The sequence below is a fragment of the Microplitis mediator genome, chromosome 10, assembly GCF_029852145.1.
Source record: "Microplitis mediator isolate UGA2020A chromosome 10, iyMicMedi2.1, whole genome shotgun sequence".
NCBI classification, from domain to species: domain Eukaryota; kingdom Metazoa; phylum Arthropoda; class Insecta; order Hymenoptera; family Braconidae; genus Microplitis; species Microplitis mediator.
In genome coordinates, this window is record NC_079978.1 from 2,685,242 (window position 1) to 2,707,128 (window position 21,887).

General features: G+C 40.0%; 3 protein-coding genes across 6 annotated transcripts; 1 reads left to right on the top strand and 2 right to left on the bottom strand.

Annotated features, from left to right (window-relative positions):
- Window positions 1-342: 342 nt before the first annotated feature.
- On the bottom strand, window positions 343-12,364 carry LOC130675865 (dwarfin sma-3). 4 transcript variants are annotated; one of them, XM_057481752.1, is made up of 6 exons: window positions 12,245-12,364; window positions 9,045-10,958; window positions 7,566-7,625; window positions 6,862-6,966; window positions 1,501-1,710; window positions 343-1,260 (listed from the first exon to the last, which is right to left on the bottom strand). In XM_057481752.1, exons 2-6 carry the CDS (start codon window positions 10,042-10,044, stop codon window positions 920-922), a joined length of 1,716 nt encoding a protein of 571 aa, XP_057337735.1. In that variant the 5' UTR covers window positions 10,045-10,958; window positions 12,245-12,364; the 3' UTR covers window positions 343-919. The 4 variants fall into 4 exon arrangements, with proteins under 4 accessions (XP_057337735.1, XP_057337733.1, XP_057337734.1 ...); XM_057481750.1 differs by lacking the exon at window positions 12,245-12,364 and adding an exon at window positions 11,737-12,011; XM_057481751.1 differs by lacking the exon at window positions 12,245-12,364 and adding an exon at window positions 11,464-11,600.
- Window positions 12,365-15,408: 3,044 nt separating this feature from the next.
- Window positions 15,409-18,853, top strand: LOC130675866 (xylulose kinase). Its single transcript, XM_057481754.1, has 12 exons — window positions 15,409-15,627; window positions 16,192-16,274; window positions 16,373-16,526; window positions 16,711-16,890; window positions 16,997-17,098; window positions 17,212-17,343; window positions 17,450-17,603; window positions 17,686-17,830; window positions 17,897-18,186; window positions 18,274-18,371; window positions 18,448-18,588; window positions 18,711-18,853. Exons 1-12 carry the CDS (start codon window positions 15,577-15,579, stop codon window positions 18,780-18,782), a joined length of 1,602 nt encoding a protein of 533 aa, XP_057337737.1. The 5' UTR covers window positions 15,409-15,576; the 3' UTR covers window positions 18,783-18,853.
- A 152-nt stretch (window positions 18,854-19,005) lies between these two features.
- On the bottom strand, window positions 19,006-21,882 carry LOC130675864 (splicing factor 3A subunit 1). Its single transcript, XM_057481749.1, has 6 exons — window positions 21,837-21,882; window positions 21,574-21,723; window positions 21,154-21,481; window positions 20,642-21,083; window positions 19,233-20,567; window positions 19,006-19,145 (listed from the first exon to the last, which is right to left on the bottom strand). The coding sequence occupies exons 2-6, from the start codon at window positions 21,686-21,688 to the stop codon at window positions 19,044-19,046; spliced, it is 2,322 nt and encodes a 773-aa protein (XP_057337732.1). The 5' UTR covers window positions 21,689-21,723; window positions 21,837-21,882; the 3' UTR covers window positions 19,006-19,043.
- Window positions 21,883-21,887: the final 5 nt, after the last annotated feature.

Below are 21,887 nucleotides of genomic sequence, written 5' to 3' on the forward strand. Positions count from 1 at the left end.
ACTGAACCGACTTACCAAGCAAACTTGTACTCATACTTTTACACATTACATCCTCACTCTCTTTTATTTACTTTTTTTTTTTTTCTTACTATCCCTCTACTCTTTCTGTACAACACTCACTCATCGACCACATTATATGGCAATTAGCGTCGCGTTTATTGGCATTTTATTTTATTATTATAATTATATATATACATACATATATTTTTATGTATATATATGTATAAATATATTTACGCTGTATAAATAATTTTATTTACAAATGTGTTTATCTTCGTAACTACAAAATCTTAATAAATAAACAAAAATATTAAAGCACGAACCGCGGTCAATCGTTTTTAGTTTTTTTTTTTTCCGGGCACGTTCTATTTACTTTATATTATAATTATTAATTAATATTTATATTTGTAAACTCATGATTTTGTTTGTTTACTTTTGAATAATCTCTTATTCAGCAATGTGTACAATAACGTGATTACGACTCCATTCGCGATACGGAAATGGACTACAATGGGGTACAAGCCATTCGATTAATCGACTAGGCTCAGTCTAACAACAGAGATAGTCTTCTTCGTATATCAAATACGATTGACCATTAATATTATCATTATTTTTTTTTATACAAATTAATTAATAGAATATATTTATATATGTATATATTTATATTTGTGTTACCGCGAATTACTGAAATGCGAAGGCAATAAAGAAACAATTGGCTCTGTGTAATGGCTCCAAAGAAATGGGTCGTCGGGTTTGTTATTGTAATTGTTATTATTCATTTATTCAATTTATTAATTTATTTATTATTTATTATCAAACGAAAAATTTAATGACGGCCCTCTCTTTGTCATTCCCTCGAACGATGAGGAAGGCACGATCGGTAACGACGTCGCGCGCCGACGACGTATAAATGACAGGATCACCTGCACGGTGCTAATAAAACTTCAAGCCAGCATGGACAGGACGTTACTTCTTGACGTTTGTATCTGGGACCCCAGCCTTTTACGAAACTTATTCTCACGGAATAAATGTCTACGGGACCTCCCGAATTGGCTCCTTCGTTGGCTCCATTGCTGTACGAACAACGTGATGGTAAATTTTTAGAACGATCAAATATATTCAGACATGATCCTGGTGGCACACGATAGACCAGCAGCGTACGTGACTCTGGATCATCGAGTGTCGGTGAATTTACAAATATTGGATGGCTAGATCTGTTGTATGCCCATACGCCGTCATCCTCTTGACTCAATACCAGACCTACAGCAAACAAAATAATAATAAAAATATGTAACATAATGATTATTATTGTTATATATATTTATATGTATATGTATATAAAATTTTTTCACGCACACAAGCTCAGTCGAACGAGTTCACGATACATTATATATAAATATAAAAATAAAAAATATAAATTATCGTGTACACGCAAACTACTCGACTACCACTGACGTAATTATGTGTGTGGATATATATATATATAAATAATATACATACCTAGACCAATTTTACTGCGTGTCGTTTTCGCATCATCCACGGAGTCGTGGTTCTCAGCGAGACTGGCTAAGCAAAGTCCATCGCCGTCGTGTAAAGAGTCAAAGACACTTATTGTCGATGACTCCACGGGATAAAGTCTACCAACACGACCACCGCGTTCCCAGTAAGCGAGAGTACACCACTCTTTTCGTTGATGCCGGTCACCACGTTCTGCAATAAAACAAAAACAATAAAAAATTATTATTAACCATTAAAATAATCGTTTTAATGCTTCACGGCGATAATACGCCGACGAAAAATACTCAAAAAAAATTAAATAAATAAATAAATAAAATAAATCGAGACCTGCGGAGGATTTAAAGCCGAAGGTTGCTGAGGCTGAATAAAGATAGAGATGATGATGGTGGTTGTATAGTTGGTAAAGTGAAGTGGTGAAGATAGACAGAGAGAGAAAGAGAGGGAGGTAAAGAAGTGGCTTGTCTGGATGGGCCACTGCGGCCCACGGTTCAACTCGACCCGTTCTTCTACCACCGTCATCATCATCATCTTGGACTACGGCAATCATCTCATCGTTTTCATCCTGCCGCAACCCGCGCGACCATCGCCGCTCCCGCCCGCCACTGCACCGACGTTGTAGAAAAACTGCTCGTCTCGCCGCGAAAATTATAATGCTCGACCGAGTGGCGGCGGCCTAACAACCTACGCGGATCACGCAAATTGCATACGGCTGGGGCTGTTGCACACACACACACACACACACATACATACATAAAACACTCCCCCCCCGCTCTTCCCTTTTTGCCATCCATATTATTATTATCATCATCAGTATTATTATTATAATTATTATTACAATCATTATATTACAACGTGTAGAGTTGTCTTGCAGTAAAATAGTTCCATAGTCAACGAAACCGTCTTCTTACTGAATACGTCTGCTTTTTATATTTTGAATTTTGGTAATACATATATATGTAGTGAGCAATATATATGACAATATCATGCTTTGTTTAGTCCCCAAGTACCATCGATGATAGTTTATCCAACGTCTTGTATCTGTATGAATACATATATGTATATGTATATATATGAGACGCGTAAGAAGCATTTAACCGTCGCGCGGTGCTTCCATGAGATAAAAATAGATATTACGAGTTTAACACGGCGCCAAGATTGCGGGCTATCGTGATTATTACGTCATCGTGGGACGGAGGAGCGGAGCGCAAGGACGATCGTCGCGGCGGCGGTGGCATCGGCGCCGACGTCCGCCATCATTATTAAAACTAATCGTATCATACCGCCGTATCGTATCGGTAAAATACGCGACGACAATAAGAGGTGATTTAAGTGTCAAGATACATACACATCTCAATCTCCACCTCCAACATCCATCATCATCATCAACATCATCAACAAGTGCAGACCGGCGAGCATTTAAAATAATATGCAATACATTTATGTACATATTTAATTTAAAAGAGCGCAAGACCGCGAAAAGGTCAAGAACCCTCAGGTTACTTAGATAAGCCACACAACAGCCGACCGAACTTATACTCTAGTATAAAAACTATACGCCGGTAACCGAGCGTTGATAGTATGGATAATAAGTTTACGCACGATATAATTATTACGAGGGAGAGTAATAATTCAACTCGGCGATTAATTGGCTAATTGATAACGAAAGTATAATAGTAGTGAGTTGTCGAATCACATAACACACATACAGGTGACCTCTGTCCTTCGAACGGCCTTCTTTCCGTACCGCGTACCGGTACCAGTAACCAACCAACCAACCAACCAACCGCCCACCTTAATCTCGACTACTTTGCGGGCAACATGTTACTCTGTATGTGTAACAAAACAAATAAACGAATGGAATGAAATGAAAGATCAGTGTCGTGGCTGTAGTTTCTGCGTGGTTGCTGCCGTTGCCGCTGGGAGGTATATAACTCGCTTAAAGACTTGCTAAAAGCTCAATTCTTATCTTCAGCGACCCGTCGTTATCGCGTGACGGACCGGATCGAATCGCGAACGGCCATTGTCGAGCATGTGTGGACGGAGCTATAGGCCTCTGCATGATACACACACACACTCACACATGTGTGTTCGTATACAGCCAAGTATAAGCATAAGCATACATATATAAAGCAAAACCGATACGATACGAGTTGTTCTTGGGTTAGCATAGCAGGCAGGGAGTCATTGACGGCGCGAGCTGAGATATGGGACCTACACCGGTAGAGATAGCATGCTCGTGGCCACCGATATAAAGTAAAAGATGATTCTACGCCAGTGGAGGCGCCACATACCAGGCGCCGGCGAACCTCTCTCTTCTTACCTCTCTCGCCCTCCTATCCGCTGATTCTCTACTGAGCTCGACGGTCGCTTAGCTTGACTTGGTAAGGCCCGAGGCTGCCAACCAACCAACCAACCAACCAACCGACCAACCGATCGGCCAAGTAAAGCGCTTTCGGCTCGGCCTACGTCTGTACACACACTCTAAGTCTAACCGGGCAATATACGCACGTCAATGTACGATAGAAAGGAATGAATATCCAGCAGAGTATAAGTCTCGGCTCTACTCTTTTCTCTTAGCCCGTGTGCCTGATGATGCTTTTATCCAACAGCTATACAGACATACATGTATTCTATATCTATATTCTGTATAAATAATAATGCTGATGCTGATAATAATAATGTGTATACTTTAAAACGTATACACACTCGGCACAACCACTCGAGTATAACCGAGGCGAGTAGAGTGTGTGCCGTTGTTTGTTTGTAATAATAAACCAACTGGCGATATTTCGGTTCTCTTTACTTTGCTCCAGTGCCGACTATAAGCGTCATAACTTGAGTGCGTCTGGATATACAACACACGTATACGTATACGACATATTTAGATAAATATATAAGTGTGTGTGTGTATACACTCAAAACGGCAAGCGTGCTATGGCGCCAAGACACATTCCTCTTTGGCGCTGGATTAACGGCGGACAGCGTGCAGCACCACCAGCAAAAGCAAAACCAACGTCCGCTATGCTGCTACTATATACTCAGACATATACCCGATCGCCGACCAAAATAATACCTCCATAAATACGTGCAAGATGCCACTGCGACAACCAGCGGTTAAATATTTAACGTCTTAAATATGTACGCGGTTTAAAGAAAGCTCGCGAATATCTACAGCATTTGCACACACGGTTATAAATTTAGGCGAGTGTGCGTGTGTGTGTAAGGAGATAGGGTCTACTTAGAAGTAATGGAATAGAATAGTGGTCTAGAGAGAAAGATTACAAGGAAGAAGATAAATAAAATGAGATGCTGATAAATTAACATGGCACGGTATGTCATGCGTAACCACCGCATTCTCCACAAGACTCATTGAGTTTTTCCCGGAAAATCCAGGGTTTAACTGGTTGGCCGAATTATACACACGCGGTTTAGCGCCTGCGCTTTATCCATCATCGTATACGCGACGACCTGTTGCCCGTCCACCTCCGCTTAAACTAGACGACACGACCATTCATGTTATGTGACTTCTGATGATGGATTTCCACGCGGTTTCGCTCTCCGTATTATTATATACTTCTCCGCTACTATACGCTTATTCTCTTTCGAGTTACTTAAACCCCGTGTTGGCATTTCATCTCCGCCAACACATATCTATATGTATACTCTATAAACGAGTTTAATACAAAGCTGAATTGTGAATCAATGGGAAGTAAAGTAACTTATTTAACTTGTTTCTCTTCTTCTATTCGCTTTTACCGGCTACTCACTCTTTTTGCTTAAACGTCAAAGGTTTGTGTATGTGAAAATGAATGGATGTATAGAATAAGTTAAGTATAGTAGGATAAACTGAGGTATACAACAGAACAGAGACGGAGAGAGAGAATGAACGAACAAGAAGGCAACACAGTCGAGGTCGCAAGAGAATACCGACGAGACACGCGGCAGCTGTCTGGCGCCATACGAGCCTGCCCTCCATTTCCTCAAGCCTCCAAAGTCCGTACAGAGTCTGCCCCTATCCGCTACACCGCTTATTCACCTTTCAGCCGAAAATTTTTCTACCCTCGTCCACACCTACATATAAATATATCAACATATATGCATTCAATCGATCATCGCTATCAAGTTACGCGGGCGGCGCTTGGGTCTGTTTGATTTATGTCTAGTTGATAAATAAATGAAATGTAAAAAAAAAAATTATATCACTGGCGATAAGAGAGAGCATATGCGTACTTTCTTCTACCTTTTCCTTGACTACTTTAATTAATAATAATAACCACCGAAATAATTTAATTTCGGAGTTTATTTTAAATCTAATACTCGTGTAAACGTCGGTACTTAATGGACGTAATTAGTTTTAATCTCATAAGCTATAAATTGCCGCCGACACTTATCTGCAATGGTTTCTAAGTAAGTTTTAACTTGAGCCAGAAAAATCCTATCGGGTATTTATTTACATTTAAAGTTGATAGAAAATAAAATGGGAAAAAAAAGTATGCGCGGTATGTAAGTGGAAAATTTAGATGGAATTGATAAGTCAAATAGATTTGCTTTAATGGATATAACTGTCGAGACGCGAGTGTCTAACGATAATTGCTCGTTTAAATCATTAGTTTCTAATGAATATTTCCTTATACTTTTAAAAGTGCTGATTAAATAATCATCGTTGGAAAAATAGCCGTTTGTTTGTTTAAAAAATCTATGAATAATTTTTTTTTTCGGAGCAATAAATATTTAAATTGAGAAAAAAATTTAGCAAATTATTTACGCTAACAGATAAAAAGTGTTTACGTATTGAACTAAAAAAAAGGTTTCTTTAAACAAAATTTAAGTTACGGTCTATTTTCTACAATAAATTTTTCATTGAATTAATAATTTACTGAACTAACAAGTAAATAAATAAATATTTATTTACGATAAATATATATAAAAGATATATATTTCATATAAATATTAATAAAAATGTCTATCATCTGTATAAATATGAGTCTGTATTGTAGTTAATCTACAGACTAAATTAATATTTGTTGAAAATAAATAAATATTTTAAAGAAATAAATGATCTATTTGTCTAAAAGCTTTTTTTCCCAATTCAGGTACTTGGGGATTTTTGGCTAATTATTTGTTGAAATTTTACAAGTTTTACCAGTCTTCTGTCTAGACAGTCTGCTGATAATATTTAAGGTGGGAAAAAAATAAGAAAATACCCAATAGGACTAGGCGAGTCAGGTAGTAAGTTATTGTGTAGTAGAATTGTCGGTCAAGGTAGAAGATTGTCGCCACCCGTAATAGCCAGTGATTTAAGTTTGAATGACGTCCTTTGTCTAAAAGGACAATTGGTTTTACCTTCTCCGTCGGTGGTAAGCGACTCCGGAAGTCTTGAAGGCACTATTGTATTATTCCCACAGTGTCGTGTGTCCTCCTTGTTTGTTTTAATGGCACAAGTTGAAGCTGAAAACAAATAAATAAATAATACATTATTATAACTTATTATTATTTTTATCATCATCAACGTTGGCTTGCTCGTCATCCTCATCATTGCTATTATTATCATTAACATAAAAATAAATCGCGAAAATGTATCGTGATGCTATATATATATATATATATATATATATATATATATATATATATATATAATACATTAATAAAATAATATGCTACTATACGGTGGAGACGGACAAAAACATTTCGAGTTTGGTAGCACATATCATAATAACAAAGATATATAATAATGTGTATACATATCACGTAGTTTACATTCCACGCGTTACGTTTAAACCAACGTTTGACCCCCCGCTGACGGCAATTCGTATACATAAACCAAACCGTGTGGCTGTTCAGCACAACTGGTATATACATATGTGTAAAAATGTACATGCATACATACGGATACGCATGTATATTTATATGAATGTATGGATGTATGTTATAGTCAAGACCGCGAAAAAGTATGTGCGCATAATCGCATCGAGAGCCACCGGCGTACGTGTAATAATAGCCGCTCGCGGGAGAATCCACGACGACTAGGCGCCGTTTAAACTGCTTACCTTCGCATTTTGTTGCACCTCTATTCGCCGGGATAAGACAATACGGGGGTGGTGGCGACTCTGAAACATAACAACATCATTTATTTACTCATACAATCCACAATATTATCATATAAATTACCGGCTTACTACACCGTTCTCATATAAATATAAATTTATTGTAATTATTTAAAATTATATGCAGTCAACAGTTAAGTAAATATCTCGTCATATGTAAAACAAAACATGACTAAATGGAAAATAATAAAAAATAAAGACAGAGAGAGAGGGAGAGATTTAAAAAAAATATAATGAAAAAATTAATAGTCTGAAGGAAGTTTCGGTTGGATTGTCGCGAAAAGAGCCGGTATCCTCGCGCTAGCGCCGGCTGGCTGGCCTCGACAATTAGCTGGCGCCAGCAATGACACGCGGCGTCGGCAACGACGGCGGTATTCCCCCTTCTCTTCGCCTGGTGCTGCTGCTGCTGGTTCTACGGTCATGCCTATGCCCCGTACCGCAGCTTACTCGGTTTGTCCTCCTGCTGCTGTTTGCCGTATAGTTGCTTACATTAGCTTGCATCGACAACTACAACGTCGAGCATCCAACCCAGCAAGTCACTCTATCCGTACATTCATATATATATTCGTACATACATACATATATATAAACATATCTTTACCCCACCTTCATACTTTCATCGCCTTTCCCTTTTCTTCCTGTGCAGTATATATCTAACGGACAACGACTACTATATACACAGACATACAGCCAGGGCGATAGACGATGACGACCCTCTTCTATCTCTTTCCCTCGTATACTTTTTTTTTCATTTATTTTTCTACTTAACACAAACTACATTTATGTATACCCGCTGGTCTTATTGTTTCTTGTCCGATACTTTTCCCTTGTTCTCATGTAACAATTTTTAAAAAGTCACATTTCCACGAATTACAAACTCTTAGGTAGTAAACCCAAAGAAAAATACTTTAAAAGTATAAGTATAGTATAAGAGAACATCAGCATTAGGACCGGGTCTGGTATGGGACCGGCACCAGCAGCATTAACAGCCGTACCGACAACATATACATGGAAAAGGAAAAGAAAATAAATGGGTCTTGGCGGCGACAGTGCAACAAGGGTCAGACACAAAATTTAAAACCAGACAAGGATTATCGGGGAAAAGAAAAGTAGTCTAGACTTGAGTCGTTTTATACCTGCACTGATGCCTATATAATATAATACCTATTAACGTAGACGACTACATACATTTAATGAGTATATGTATGTATGTATGTGAATGTGTATATGTATACAGTAAGAGAGACAGATATATACAAAGTTAAACGGGACGAACATTACGTAAAGGAAGTAAGACTGGCGCCACTCGTCGTATGTTGTCTATACATTAGCTAGAATTGACTGCAGTAAATTTAAATAACCACGAATGACGTTAATGAGTTTGTTAATTAATGTTTTAAAATAATTAAAATACACACTTACCAGGTTTGCAAAGCCGGCTCCAGTGATAGGGATTGCAGCAGACGTACGACGGATCTTTAGTGGAATGACACAGTGGTAATTTTTTTAGCTGAGTCGTGAGAGAGATATCAGGCCACCGCCAAATTTGGCAGGAGAGAAGGTGCGCTGATGATGTTAGCAGGAAATCGGCACGTGAATCTGGTGTAGAGTGGACAGCCAAACGTTCGTCGTCGGTCGCCGCGGGGCAACCGGTACCAGCGAGGCTTGACGATTCGTCCAGGACTTCGGTGTCCTTGTTGAAGCCCTGGTGCAACTCGTAGCGACGACATCGCGAACGCACTCGGGTGAACTGATGGTGAGAGGGACGAAGTCTCAGGGGGTGATGATAGTGCCGAGATTTTCGTTTGGAATGACGACGTCGGTATGGATCCGGTTGCTGCTGCTGCTGATCACTATTTATGTCCGACTGAGAAGAAGAGTTGGGAATGAGCCTGCGGGGAACGACAACACACGAGCCGAGATCGGCACCGCAACTCTCTATGGCCGTGAGCAGCATCTCCAGCTGGTTTTCCTTGAGATTTTTAAGGAGCTCTTTGCAGCGATTCAATCGCTCGCGGGCTTCTCTCTCAATCTTTTCACTTAAACTGTCCTCGTTATCTTCTAGCTCGTCGTCGTCCTCTTCGTCTTCGCCACTTTCGTCCTGGGAATCGGCACCTCCACAGCAGACCTGGTGTATTTTAGCTCCAGTTCCTCCTCCACCCGATGACGATGTCTGTCGTTTAGCTTGAGGTTGACTCACTGGCACACTTCCTCTGTGCCCCGGCAACGATTTAACCGTTTTGGCGGGTCCACCGAGTACCGCGTCAGAGCAAGCTGATGCCTCCGCTAATAAATTACTCACGCGAGCAATGCGTTGCGACGTATTCTCTTGAGTTTCACATTCGGTTTCATACTCTCGACAAACCTGAGCCTTTAACAGACGTTTAGTCAGTATCGTCCGTTTGCTCCAGAACATGAACATGAAACACGAGAATACGTTTGTGCATTTGGGGGCCAGTACTTTACACCTTTGCGACAAGAAGATAATAAATCTACACACCTGGTACGGTGTGTATAACACGTTGCTGATTATTTTTCCACACGTGGGTGCACGAGGAAGAGATGATATTGCGATAATAATATTAATAACAATTAAAATAATAATAATAATAATAATGATTAAGTTGACTCAGGAACACACGTTAATGCCGACAGACCACGTTGAGCACGTTGTCGGACTACCGGCGATGAGGAAGATCGTTGTACCGTCGGTGGGCCACGGTCGTATTCTCGAAATAGCGCGTGACGATACTCACTGGAACCAACAAACTACTAAATTTCTTATTTTCATACACTTCGAGTTTTTCTCTTCTCTCTCTCTCTCTTTCTCTTCCACTTCCACTTCCTCTTCCTCTTTCTACAACAGCGGTCTCTTTAACAGGAAAATTGAACGATAAATGAAAATGACTCTGAATGTAATGACCAACTACTTGTACTGCTCCTGCGCTACGGCCAGCTGTTGCTTCTCCACTACCACCAATCCTAACTGATGCACTAATAGATAGTTTCTCCTTGTTCTCCTTCTCGTTCTTGTACGCGTTCTTGTTCTCCGCGTTATCCTCCTCGTCGTCGTGGCTGTCGGCGGTTTGGCACCGCATAACACTGATTTACAACAATCACTCATTCGTTTTCGACTAACAGCGATTGACATAATTCCTCGTGTCCACTTTAGTAATCATATTTTATCGTTTGCTTTGGTAACTTTAATTCAAATAAAATATATAATTCAAATTTTAAAAAACTTTTAACAACTTAAACCAACACACGTCGCACTGCGGCACACTCTCGTATCTCACCGGCTAGCTTGGCCTTGTCTTTCTCTTTCTCGCTCGTCCACTTGAAAAATAAGAAATAAATATATTTAATTACACATACATTTTAACATTGACAAATACTTATAACTATATATTTATACTACATATACATTTCCCGTGTATCTCAATATCAATATCAATCTATCTCTTTCATATATTTATCATAAATTAATAGTTGGTAGTATTTATTGTAAGCTACGTCGTCGTCAGTGCGCGAAAACGATGATCCGTCCACTGGATCGTACGAGTGAAAACGACTACCGCGGCAACGACGATCGCACACACACACATGGTAGTAAATATGGGATAGGTATTCCCCGCGCGCGCAGCACGCGAGTCAACCAACAAGTATGTACTAGTCGACTACTCGACGACGTTTAAACCGACAAGAGAGGTCGACGCGTGTCGAGTGCACCGACGTCGCGACGCCGCCGCGTTCGCAATCGCATTCGCCACTTTATATATGGACACATACAAAAAAATATATACATCAACACACACACACACACTTGCACACAAATACTTACAACAATCACTCGTCTCTCTCTCACTCCCTCTTTTACTCGATCAGTTGTTTGCGATTGAACACAATCGCGATAAATGTCGCCGAGAAGAAATTAAACTCGCGTCTTACCCGCTACTACTTAAGACTTAATGATACCCGACATCGCTCCTATGCTACCAACAATAATAATAATAAATTATGATAATAATAAATGTTGTGTTAACTATCGTGCTCTCTTACATTTAACAATAAATTTAAATTTAAATTTAAATAATAAGTTGTTATAAACACGTACAATTTTAAAAAACACGTTGACGAAGTCTTTGGTGTGTCGACCGGTGATTACCATAAACTAAAACTCAACTTTGTAAGAATAATAAATAAAATAAAATAGAAAAAAACACACGTCCGATATACACTCAAGTGTGTGCGGGCACACTGGGGATAAATAACAAGCGGCAGATACGCGCTGGTCAAGCTCTCGGACTTTACTAGCGAGTAGCGGCACACACGAGGTCCAGGGCCGTCACGAGCCTCCGCTCCCCTCTCCGCACTCCCTCTACAGAGGCGCTAACTCACACAGAGTTGATTCGGACGCGCGCGCACGCTCGAACTCAGTAGCACACACTTACGATCAACACCGTAGTAGACCATACAATTCCCATTAACACACGACACACATGTTTTGTACTAGTGCTTATATGTGCATACAGTACGAGTACTTATACTTAAACATGGCCGTTATTTTTCTCTCTGATCGCACTACTACTTAACTTTTAAATCTCAACTCTTCGCTCACTTACCACTCACACTACGACTCTCTCACTTGCTCGTTGTTAGTACTCTCGATCCTCACCCACGACGCCAGCTGGCTTCCGTTCTCCAGCATGGCGGTCTTCTCATGTGTTTGAATTTTTTGGCGGTATTTAAAAATTCCCGCTCGCTGAAAAATATATGTATGTATATATATGTAAAAAGTATATGTGGCTTTTTATTATTCCCCGAGTTGTAAAATGACAAAAGTTATTTAAAATGCAGAAGCTTAAACGAGGATGAGATGTTTTAAAATATAAAGGATTAAGAATGTATGACTGGAATACATTAGCGAGTTATTGTTATTATTTATCGCAAATGTATTTAGTGTGTGATTTGAATAACGATAAAAATAAGTCGGTTGGACTTTGATTTTTACGAGCGATTGAATTGCACAAATAAATAGATGGCGCCTTGGGATGATTAGTTGTTAAGTTGGGAGGGGCGGACGATTGGCGCCACAGACTGTGTGTTGTATATTGAAGAACTTTGGATGATGAGGAACCGCGGAGACGAGGGGAAGAAAAAAACAAGGAAAGAGATAAGTGGGGGCGAAAAGAAAGGCATTCGTAGGTCGTCGCTCATAAATTGGCTAATTTTAGAAAACTCGTTTCGAACAGGGAGCCGCTGGTACTTTTGCTGTTGCTGCTCTGCTGCTGTTGCTGTTACTGCTGCTGCTGCTGATGTTGATGGCTGGCTCTTAAACGAGATTTTGTAATGCTTGGAAACGTGACGCGATCGAGGATTTAATGATTAGTAATATTACTTGTTGTCAATTTTTTTTTGCGATTTGTATGCGACTCACTGCTGGCGGTTGTCGCTGTTCTTTGTTGCTGTTTTTGTAATATGAATAATCAAAGATACTGATCGTGTATTTGATACTACGACGGCGGAATAAAAAATAATTAAGTGTAGAGAAAGCAGCCGCGGATGTTGGGGCAAATCGTAGGAATAGAGGGTCCCGGTTTTACTGGTGCCGATGTTGCTTGGCATCCCCTATTTGTAAGGGTGGTATAGGCGCCGCATGTTGGCAAGTTGGCGCCGCAAGCCATTCTTGCCTCGCGGATACAGGCGCCTTCTCCCCCGCTTTGATGGCTCCAACGAAACTTCCCACTCTTATTTCCATCGTCCCCCTTTCCTTTTCTATATCTATATCTATATATTTTCAACCGACTCCTTTTCACGTCTCAATATATGTCGCCCTATATTTTTGTATCGTCAGACGACATGCGACTATGACTCTGCCTGTGGGAGCCGGCCGGTCGCTCGCTCGTTCGGTGACGACTGAATCAAAAACACCGTGAGTAAGCGCGACGACGACGACGACGACTAGACAGATGAGACGACAATCAGGATAGAAGAAAATAATAGTATAGAGCATGGAAATAGAATGATAAATGAATTGTCGTCGGGTGAATAGTTGTTGTTGTTGTTGATGTTGTTGTTGCTGGTTTTCTGCTCACTCGGTAACGAGACGCGATGTGCGGCAGTGGCTCACCAGCTACTCAACACTACAATGTTTGCATGTGTACATGACAAGGTAGCAGCCGTTTAACATCACCAGTGGCAACAGGACAACAAAGTAAATTCAACGCGGGACGGCATGCATTTGCCCACACACTCACACCCAAATAATGTCCAAGACATACACACACGCTCGCACATAAATAAGTTGACTCATGAGTGGATAAAAGACGAGTTTAGTTAAAAGACCAGTCTGTCGACGACGACGACGACGACGATCACGGAGGAGTCGATCGAGACATAGGGATAGGGATTGCAGTTGATGGGGTGGGGTGGTCTCCAGTGGCTGGCCCGACTGGCGACTTGGATCTCCTTGTTTATCATCTTGCTCCCCCTGGAAAATGTATAATATAAGAACCGTAATATAACAAGCGTCAAAACACTTGGCGTCCCATGATCACCCGTATCGCGAAGAAAACGCCGGGCGCCAATTTGTCCCTCTCAATTCTGTCAACCGTACATGGATATTATTTTATCTCCCTTAATCGTGAGGAGGGATACCACTGCTGTTGTCGTCGTCGTGGTAGTCGTCGTCTTAGTCGTCCTCCTAGCCGGAGCCGATCCTCGCCGGAGTTTGGTGCCAACGCGTAGAAATCATAGATGGGGGCTATATATACATCTATACATATATGTAATATAGTATATTTTTCAGCATTGGTTATCGTATCGTATGGTATCGTATCGGGTAGAAGCCGAGTGAAGCAAAAGCACATCAGCAAAAGTACTCGCAGAGCAGCAGAGGAGTATCATACAGGGAAACAACCAACACGGGAGTCGCCTGTGCGGCGCGACGGTTTAGTTGGCGTCAAAGCAAAGTCCAATCCGCGGCGCCAGTCAGACAGCCTCGTCCGTCGGTCCTCGGTACTCGTCCCGACGGCGTTGCGACGCCGACGGGAGTCTCGACGCCAGGAGGGTGACGCCAACAGGACACCCCTTGTCCTTTTTTTTAACCCGCACCACGTTGTCTCCGCACAACTGTTTTCTTCCGTTAGTTTTCCCATCCCCAAAAGGGTGCTACCACTGGTGATAGTTCTCTCCGTCCAGATCATCCTGATACTGATGCCCACCGGTTTCTTTACACTCGATTCAGTCCTCGTGCCTCCGCTCTTTCTATACCCCTGGATCTAATGACAATCTTTCTTCAGAGCACGACAGCGCCAGTACATCAACAACTCCTTGGCTCGACTACGCTCCCGTCCCGGGTGTTTATTCAAACTCGCAACGTGCGCTACGATAACTAGCTTGCGTAACAAAACTCCTGATAAGATAACGCTAAAACATGAGCCCAATGTTTTTATTATTTATTAGTCTACTATTATCATCATCATTATTATTATTTTTATTATTACCATTATTATCATAATTCCCGTGAATTATCGTCATTTTTATCATCGTTATCATCATTATTATTACTGCCATAATTTTAATATTTTTTATGCATTACAAACGACCTCGTAATCACTTAGTCGTCTTCTAGAATCCGTCACGTAACCACCAATAGCAAGAATACTGAAAAAAACGTATCCACAAACACAAGTTATTTATCATAAGCAATAAGTAATGTCAAATGTGATGCTCTCAGATAGTAAATGAATATAAGGATATGAAATAGAGCGTCATTGTAGTAATATATATATATTGTAGTAGTAGTAGTATAATATATCATTGAATTGGGTACATAACGGAACACAAGTAAAGTTTCGTACGAGCCGCGGCGTGCTCTGCTGCCGCTATTTCTTTAGTTCGTCTGTCACGACGAGGTTCAGCCCGGTTCCAGACGTTCCAGTCAGCCAGAGCAATGGGTGATTCGGGCCCGACATACCTGGGCTTAGACCTCAGCACTCAGCAGGTTTTCTTAATTTTTTTTTTATTTACTTATTTATTAAACTCACCGTCATCAGCTGCCCAGCATATACATAAATTACGCATACTCTGCTCTTTCGTAAATTTTATTATTAATTATGACAAGTTTTCTTTCAGTTGCTTTTATTTGTCCCCTATCATATCATATCATTCGACACACGAGTATCGGTAATTTACGTTGCTGTTGTTGTTGTTATTGTCGTCGTAGAAACTGATGTATTATATTGTCAATTATAGTTGATTGGTCATCATGACGCATTTTTATACTTGGACACTGTCGCGGTTATTTTTTTTATTGACGCGCAAGTCTCTTTTAATTTATTGAACATTCAAAAGCATTAATGTCATGCATATTATTTTTTTTTATTTATTTAGATGCATAATTAGCGTAATTTTATTTTCGACAACAAGCTACAGTGACATTGGAACATTTTTTTTGCTCCAACTGCCTGGTCTATATCGTACGCACCTGCCGCATTTACCTGTCCCACACACGTGGCGGTAAATTTAAAAATTAATAATACCGCTTGTTATTCAATTCTTGTTGCAGCTGAAGGCTGTCGTGGTTGATGATCAGCTGCAGGTACTTGATGAGGCCTATGTCCAGTTTGACAACGACCTGCCGGAGTTTAGGTAAATATGTCGAGTAGTCCATTAGCATTTAATTTACGACGGTCTATAAATAAGTAAATAAATAAATAAATATGTTTATGATGAATATTAATTTATAGGACATACGGCGGGGTAATAAATAAAAAAGAATCACCAAGTATAGCCGTAGCGCCATGTCTCATGTGGGTAAAAGCATTAGATATGCTCCTGGACAAGCTCCGTGTTTGCGGTGTCGATTTCGCCAGGGTCCAAGGCATTTCCGGTTGTGCCCAGGTAAATATTTTAAAATTTAACAAGAGGAAAAAAAAAAAATAGTCTACCTGAATTCTTTTCTTGGATCTCTATTCTCTCAGCCTTCTTCTCGTCCTCGTTCTCGTCTTCATCTTGATATTCCCATCTCACGCGTTGATCCTACATTACGTCATCATCTAACTTTTTTTTTTACCTGTACAAATAGCAACACGGGACGGTATACTGGAGCAAAGGGAGCCGCGAGTTGCTGAGGAATTTGAGCCCGGATAAATTTTTACATCAACAACTTTGTAATGCCTTTGCTACCAACTATTCTCCAATTTGGATGGACTCGAGTACCTCTGCCGAGTGTGAAATCCTTGAGCAAACTGTCGGTGGTCCGCAAGTGAGGGAGAGATTATTATTATAATAATAATTATAATTACATTTCTTTTATATCAATCTAAGACAATTAATTAATTAAATAATTATTATTTGTTTCTCTTGGGCAGAATTTAGCACAAATAACAGGATCCAAAGCTTACGAGAGATTCTCAGGCCCCCAAATAGCAAAAATTTGGCGAACTCGTCCAGATGTTTATGCTAATACGGAGGTACAGTATAAATTTATGTTATATATATTTTTTTTTCTAATTATAGAGCATGTAAGTTAATGAATAAATAATTTATTAATGTGTTGTGTGTACGCATGATTGATTTATGACAGAGAATATCATTAGTAAGTAGTTTTGTGGCGAGTCTACTCGTCGGCGACTACGCACCAATTGATTATTCCGATGGCTCCGGCATGAATCTTCTTGACATACGCACAAAAGATTGGAATGATCAGCTCTTAGAGGTATGTATTTTATGTATTTTTGACAAGACGTAAAGAGACATTTACATGATTTACTAAACGTCTTGATGACAATGTCATTAAACTGACAATTATTGCGGCGACACAGGCCAGTGGACCAGATTTACGAGTTAAACTTGGCGAGACTGTACCATCGCACACAAATCTTGCTCCGATCTCAAATTACTACGTCGAGAGATTTGGTTTTACTGATCAGTGCCGAGTAATTGCTTTCACTGGAGACAATCCCGCCTCGTTGATTGGTAATTTATTCATCGAAATCATCATGTAGAAAAATTAATTCATTTAATTGGTTTTTAATTTAATAATTGTTCATATTTTTAGGCATGAGACTGAGCAAAGATGATCTAGCTTGCAGTCTAGGCACAAGTGATACCTTATTTTTGTGGCTTGATGATCCTAAGACACTTCCTGAAGGACATGTTCTGTGTAATCCTATTGATAAGGATGCGTACATGACCATGCTGTGGTAAATAAATTTAAATAATGAAAATATTTATAAAAATTTTTTTGATTTAATTTATTTTTTTTGTAGCTTTAAAAATGGATCCTTTACTCGCGAAAGAATCCGAGACAGTGCAGCGGGTGGTTCGTGGCAAATATTTAACGAGTTACTCGACAGCACACCGCGAGGTAATTTTGGAAACATCGCTCTGTATTACGACGTTCCGGAAATAATTCCAGCGCTCGTTGGTGATCACAGATTCAACAAAGCCGATGACAAGATCTCGAGATACAGCTCCAAAGAAGTGGAAGTCCGGGCTCTTGTTGAAGGTCAATTTATTGCTAAGAGAGCGTACGCGGAAAATTTTGGATTCGCCGTTGGTTTGTATAAGATACAAGATAATTAAACAAGACAATCTAAAAATATAATTTAACAATTTGAAATATATGACGTGATCTGCATTGTAGCTTCCAACAGTCGTATTATTGCTACGGGTGGTGCGTCAGCAAACAAAGCGATGCTACAAGTTCTTTCTGATGTTTTCAACGCTCCCGTTTACACAGCCGTAAATATTTCAATTACATCAATTATTTATTGTTATGTAATTATTTTTAAATCAAAGTTTCATATTTGTTATCTAGGAAATTGCTAATTCTGCTGTACTGGGGGCTGCTTATCTAGCAAAATATGCTCTGCACAGAGATAAAAATAATTTTAAAGAAATTACCAAGTACATTCCTGAGCCAAAACTTGTATGCTCGCCTTACAGTGATGCCGAAAGTGTAAGTTTTCTTATGAAAATTAATTGACGACAAAAATTACAGTTATTATTTATTTTATTATACAAATTATATTTATAAGTGTATATATATGTTATATATATATATGATTTTTTTTTAAATAGATATATAAGCCAATGGTGGCGCGTTATCGGAGAATTGTTGCACAACTATTGGAGCAAAATGACAGTAGCTGAATTTTTTTCAATACTAGATAGAGATAATTTTTTTTTTTTATTAACGTGTTTTTAAGCACGTGGTGATAAAATCAGTGGCCTTTGATATTAAAATTTATTTTTTATTTATATTAAATTTTATAGGGTTCTTTATCATAATTAAGATATATATGTATATATGAAAAAAAAAAATGGTTATCCTAAATAACAACACACACCTTAAGATACAGAGTCAAAATTTTCTGCTTTCGCGAATTTCATTCAATAGTCGAATTTATTACTTTACTTTTTCCGTCCTCCTCTTTCTTTCGGCAGTAGATTAACAACATTGCCGCTGATAAGATTGTAATAGGCAAGCGTATTGCTGTCTTTGAAAAACATTCCCTGTAAAAAAAATAAGTTATGTTTTTTATTATGAGTTTGTGAATTATATTTATTTAAAAAATAAAAAAGAATGTTTATATATTTTACCTCAAATTGTAACTTTTGTTTGCCGGGAGGCATTCCAGTTTGCTCGTGAATTCTGGCTTTCACGGTAGCAATCGTCTCATTGGGCTGCAAAGTGATGGCCAGAGTTTGCCCATGAAGTTTCCACTCGGTCTTTTCGGTCATTGAAGGCACGGCAATATTGAGCTGCACTGGACCTTTGTTGCGTGCCAAGAACTGCTGCTCGTTGATAAGAGAGTCTTCGGTGCGCAATTTCTTAGCTTGGGGTTCGTCTTCCATGGGCATGTCGGATGGATGTTTCATGGCCATGGGAGCAGGCATTGGCGGTTGCATAGTCGGGGGTGCGGGCATGAATGGAGAGATTGCTGGTGTCATGAGCGGCGGAGGTCTGATTGGAGGCATCGGAGCCATCATCATCATCGGCGGTTGTGGAATCATCGGTGGCTGAGGCATAGCCATTGTCGGAGGAATAGCGAGCTGCGGTGGCGGTGGGGGAGGTTGGGTTGGTACAGGCATTGGTTTGGGTGCCGGGGGTTTCGGCGGTGCTTTTAGAGTTGCTTGTGGTTTGGAAGCAGCTGCTGCCATGTGTGACAGCTCACTCGCACGACTAACGACTGGTTTAGGTCCAATCTTCTCCTTCTCCTCGTCCGGAAGCAGCCCCTTGACTTTGTGGATCTGGTGAATCTGCTCTTCGAGGGTAATATTTGCTCGGGCAGCTCGGGTCGCTGCTTCAACACTGGAAGTATGACCGTCCCAAGTGACTTTGTCATCTTTCTTTTTGTCTTCCTCACCAATTTTTTTACCAATAGCTGTTTCTTCATCTCCAACACCAAAAATATCAGTACGACGCTCGGCAAGTTGTTTCAAACTGGCTTCGATCGCCGTACCAGGAGCGAATACTGTTTCCTGTGCCAGTTTGTCGAGGTGTTTGTCGCGCTGTTCAACCCAGCGTGGATCCAGCAAACCGATTCTCATGTGCTCTTGAACTTTACTTGCTGGAATACGCTCACCAGTAATAGGCGAAATGAGATATTCATCAGTGGGCGCTGGTTTCGCGGCCTTGATGCTGTGTTGTTTTGGATCGTATCCTTTCTTGACGACCACGTTGCCTGGTGTAGGCGGCAGAGGCGGTGGCTGCATAGCGTCACGATTAGCACGAGCATCTCGTGCCTTCTGAGAGTCCAGTGATAGCATTTCCATGGTATTGGACTCGTCGTCACTTGAGTCTTCCTCCATATCCTGCACTTGATTGTTATCCTTGGCCGTACGTTCCTTATCCGCATCACTGCGATTCGGCATTTCATCATCACCGTCACTTTCTATCTGCATCTCCACGTCCTCTCCTTCTTCAATACGTTCCTAGAAAATAAAAAATCAATAAATAAAATTATTTTGTAAACCACAAATATTTTTTTTCTATTTAATTATTTTACCTGCATCAAAACACGTGCGCCGACTTCATCTGGAGTAGTCGGAGCCGGAAAATTACCAACTTCAAACTGCTGATAGTCAACAGTCTCAACGACAACGAAATCGTGCCAATCAATCTGTGCATATGCAACCCGTTCACGTTCCAACTCTTCCTCTTCTTTACGACGCTGCGCTTCCTGGTACTTCAACCACTCGGATCGATACTTTACCTCCTCCAATATCTTCTCCATGTTGTAAGACTCATCTCTCAACCGCGGCAGTAAATCCTTTGGTGGAATCAAAACTTTAGTATACTGTTCCAGTAATTTAGTAAAGTACTGAAACAACGAATGTTGCGGTCGTAAAAAATCAAATTGAAAATTACGTTGTTCGCGATTCATCAGATTCGTCAGGAATTGACGTCCGTTTCTGGCAACAAACTGCGCCGTTAATTTTACAATATCCCTGTAGCAAAAAAAATAAACAATAAATAGTTAGCTAATTAAAATTTACGAGGTAAAAAATAAAAATTTACAAGTCAAGCGCCGAAATTGATGGCGGATCAGCAATAAATTCAAATTCAGTTGGTGGATCTTTTGGCACAAACGGCTGCTCCACGGACTTTAGGATTTCCTGCTGCTTCTGATGAGTACCAAGAGCTACTCCTCGAGGAACATTACCGACACTTGGCTCCTGAGCTTTTCCTTCTTTGAACTCCTTGACTTTGTGCTGATAGTAAGCATGATACGGGTCGCCAAAGTTCAAGAAATTAAACTTGGCATTACCCAGCTCGTTTTGACGAATCCTCGACTCAAACTCCGGTCCATTTCTTGCCACGAAACTCGCGGTCTTGTCGACAATATCTACTCGACTGTATAAGAAAAATACGACAACTTACCAATCTTAGTAAATTATTATAAATAAATAAATATTTATTTTTTATGAGAAAGGATACTTCTAACTTCCGGTGGAGGATAAATTATGCCAACAATTGGCTGCGATGAAGGTGCTGATGGTTCTTCAGGTTCTCCAGGCGGTAATTGAACCGCTACAGCGTCTTGTCCAGGCATTTTTTTAATTTATTTCTCTACTTATCAATGCACTGCTATAAAAATATTAATTTATATATTTTATAAACAAATATATGAATCACAATAATTATATTTTTGTAAACTAGTGTAGTAAATAATAAACCACAAAAAAAACGTTTGTTTTTACCATTTACCAGACTCTAATGATGACGACAGAAATTTAGAGGTTACGAATTTA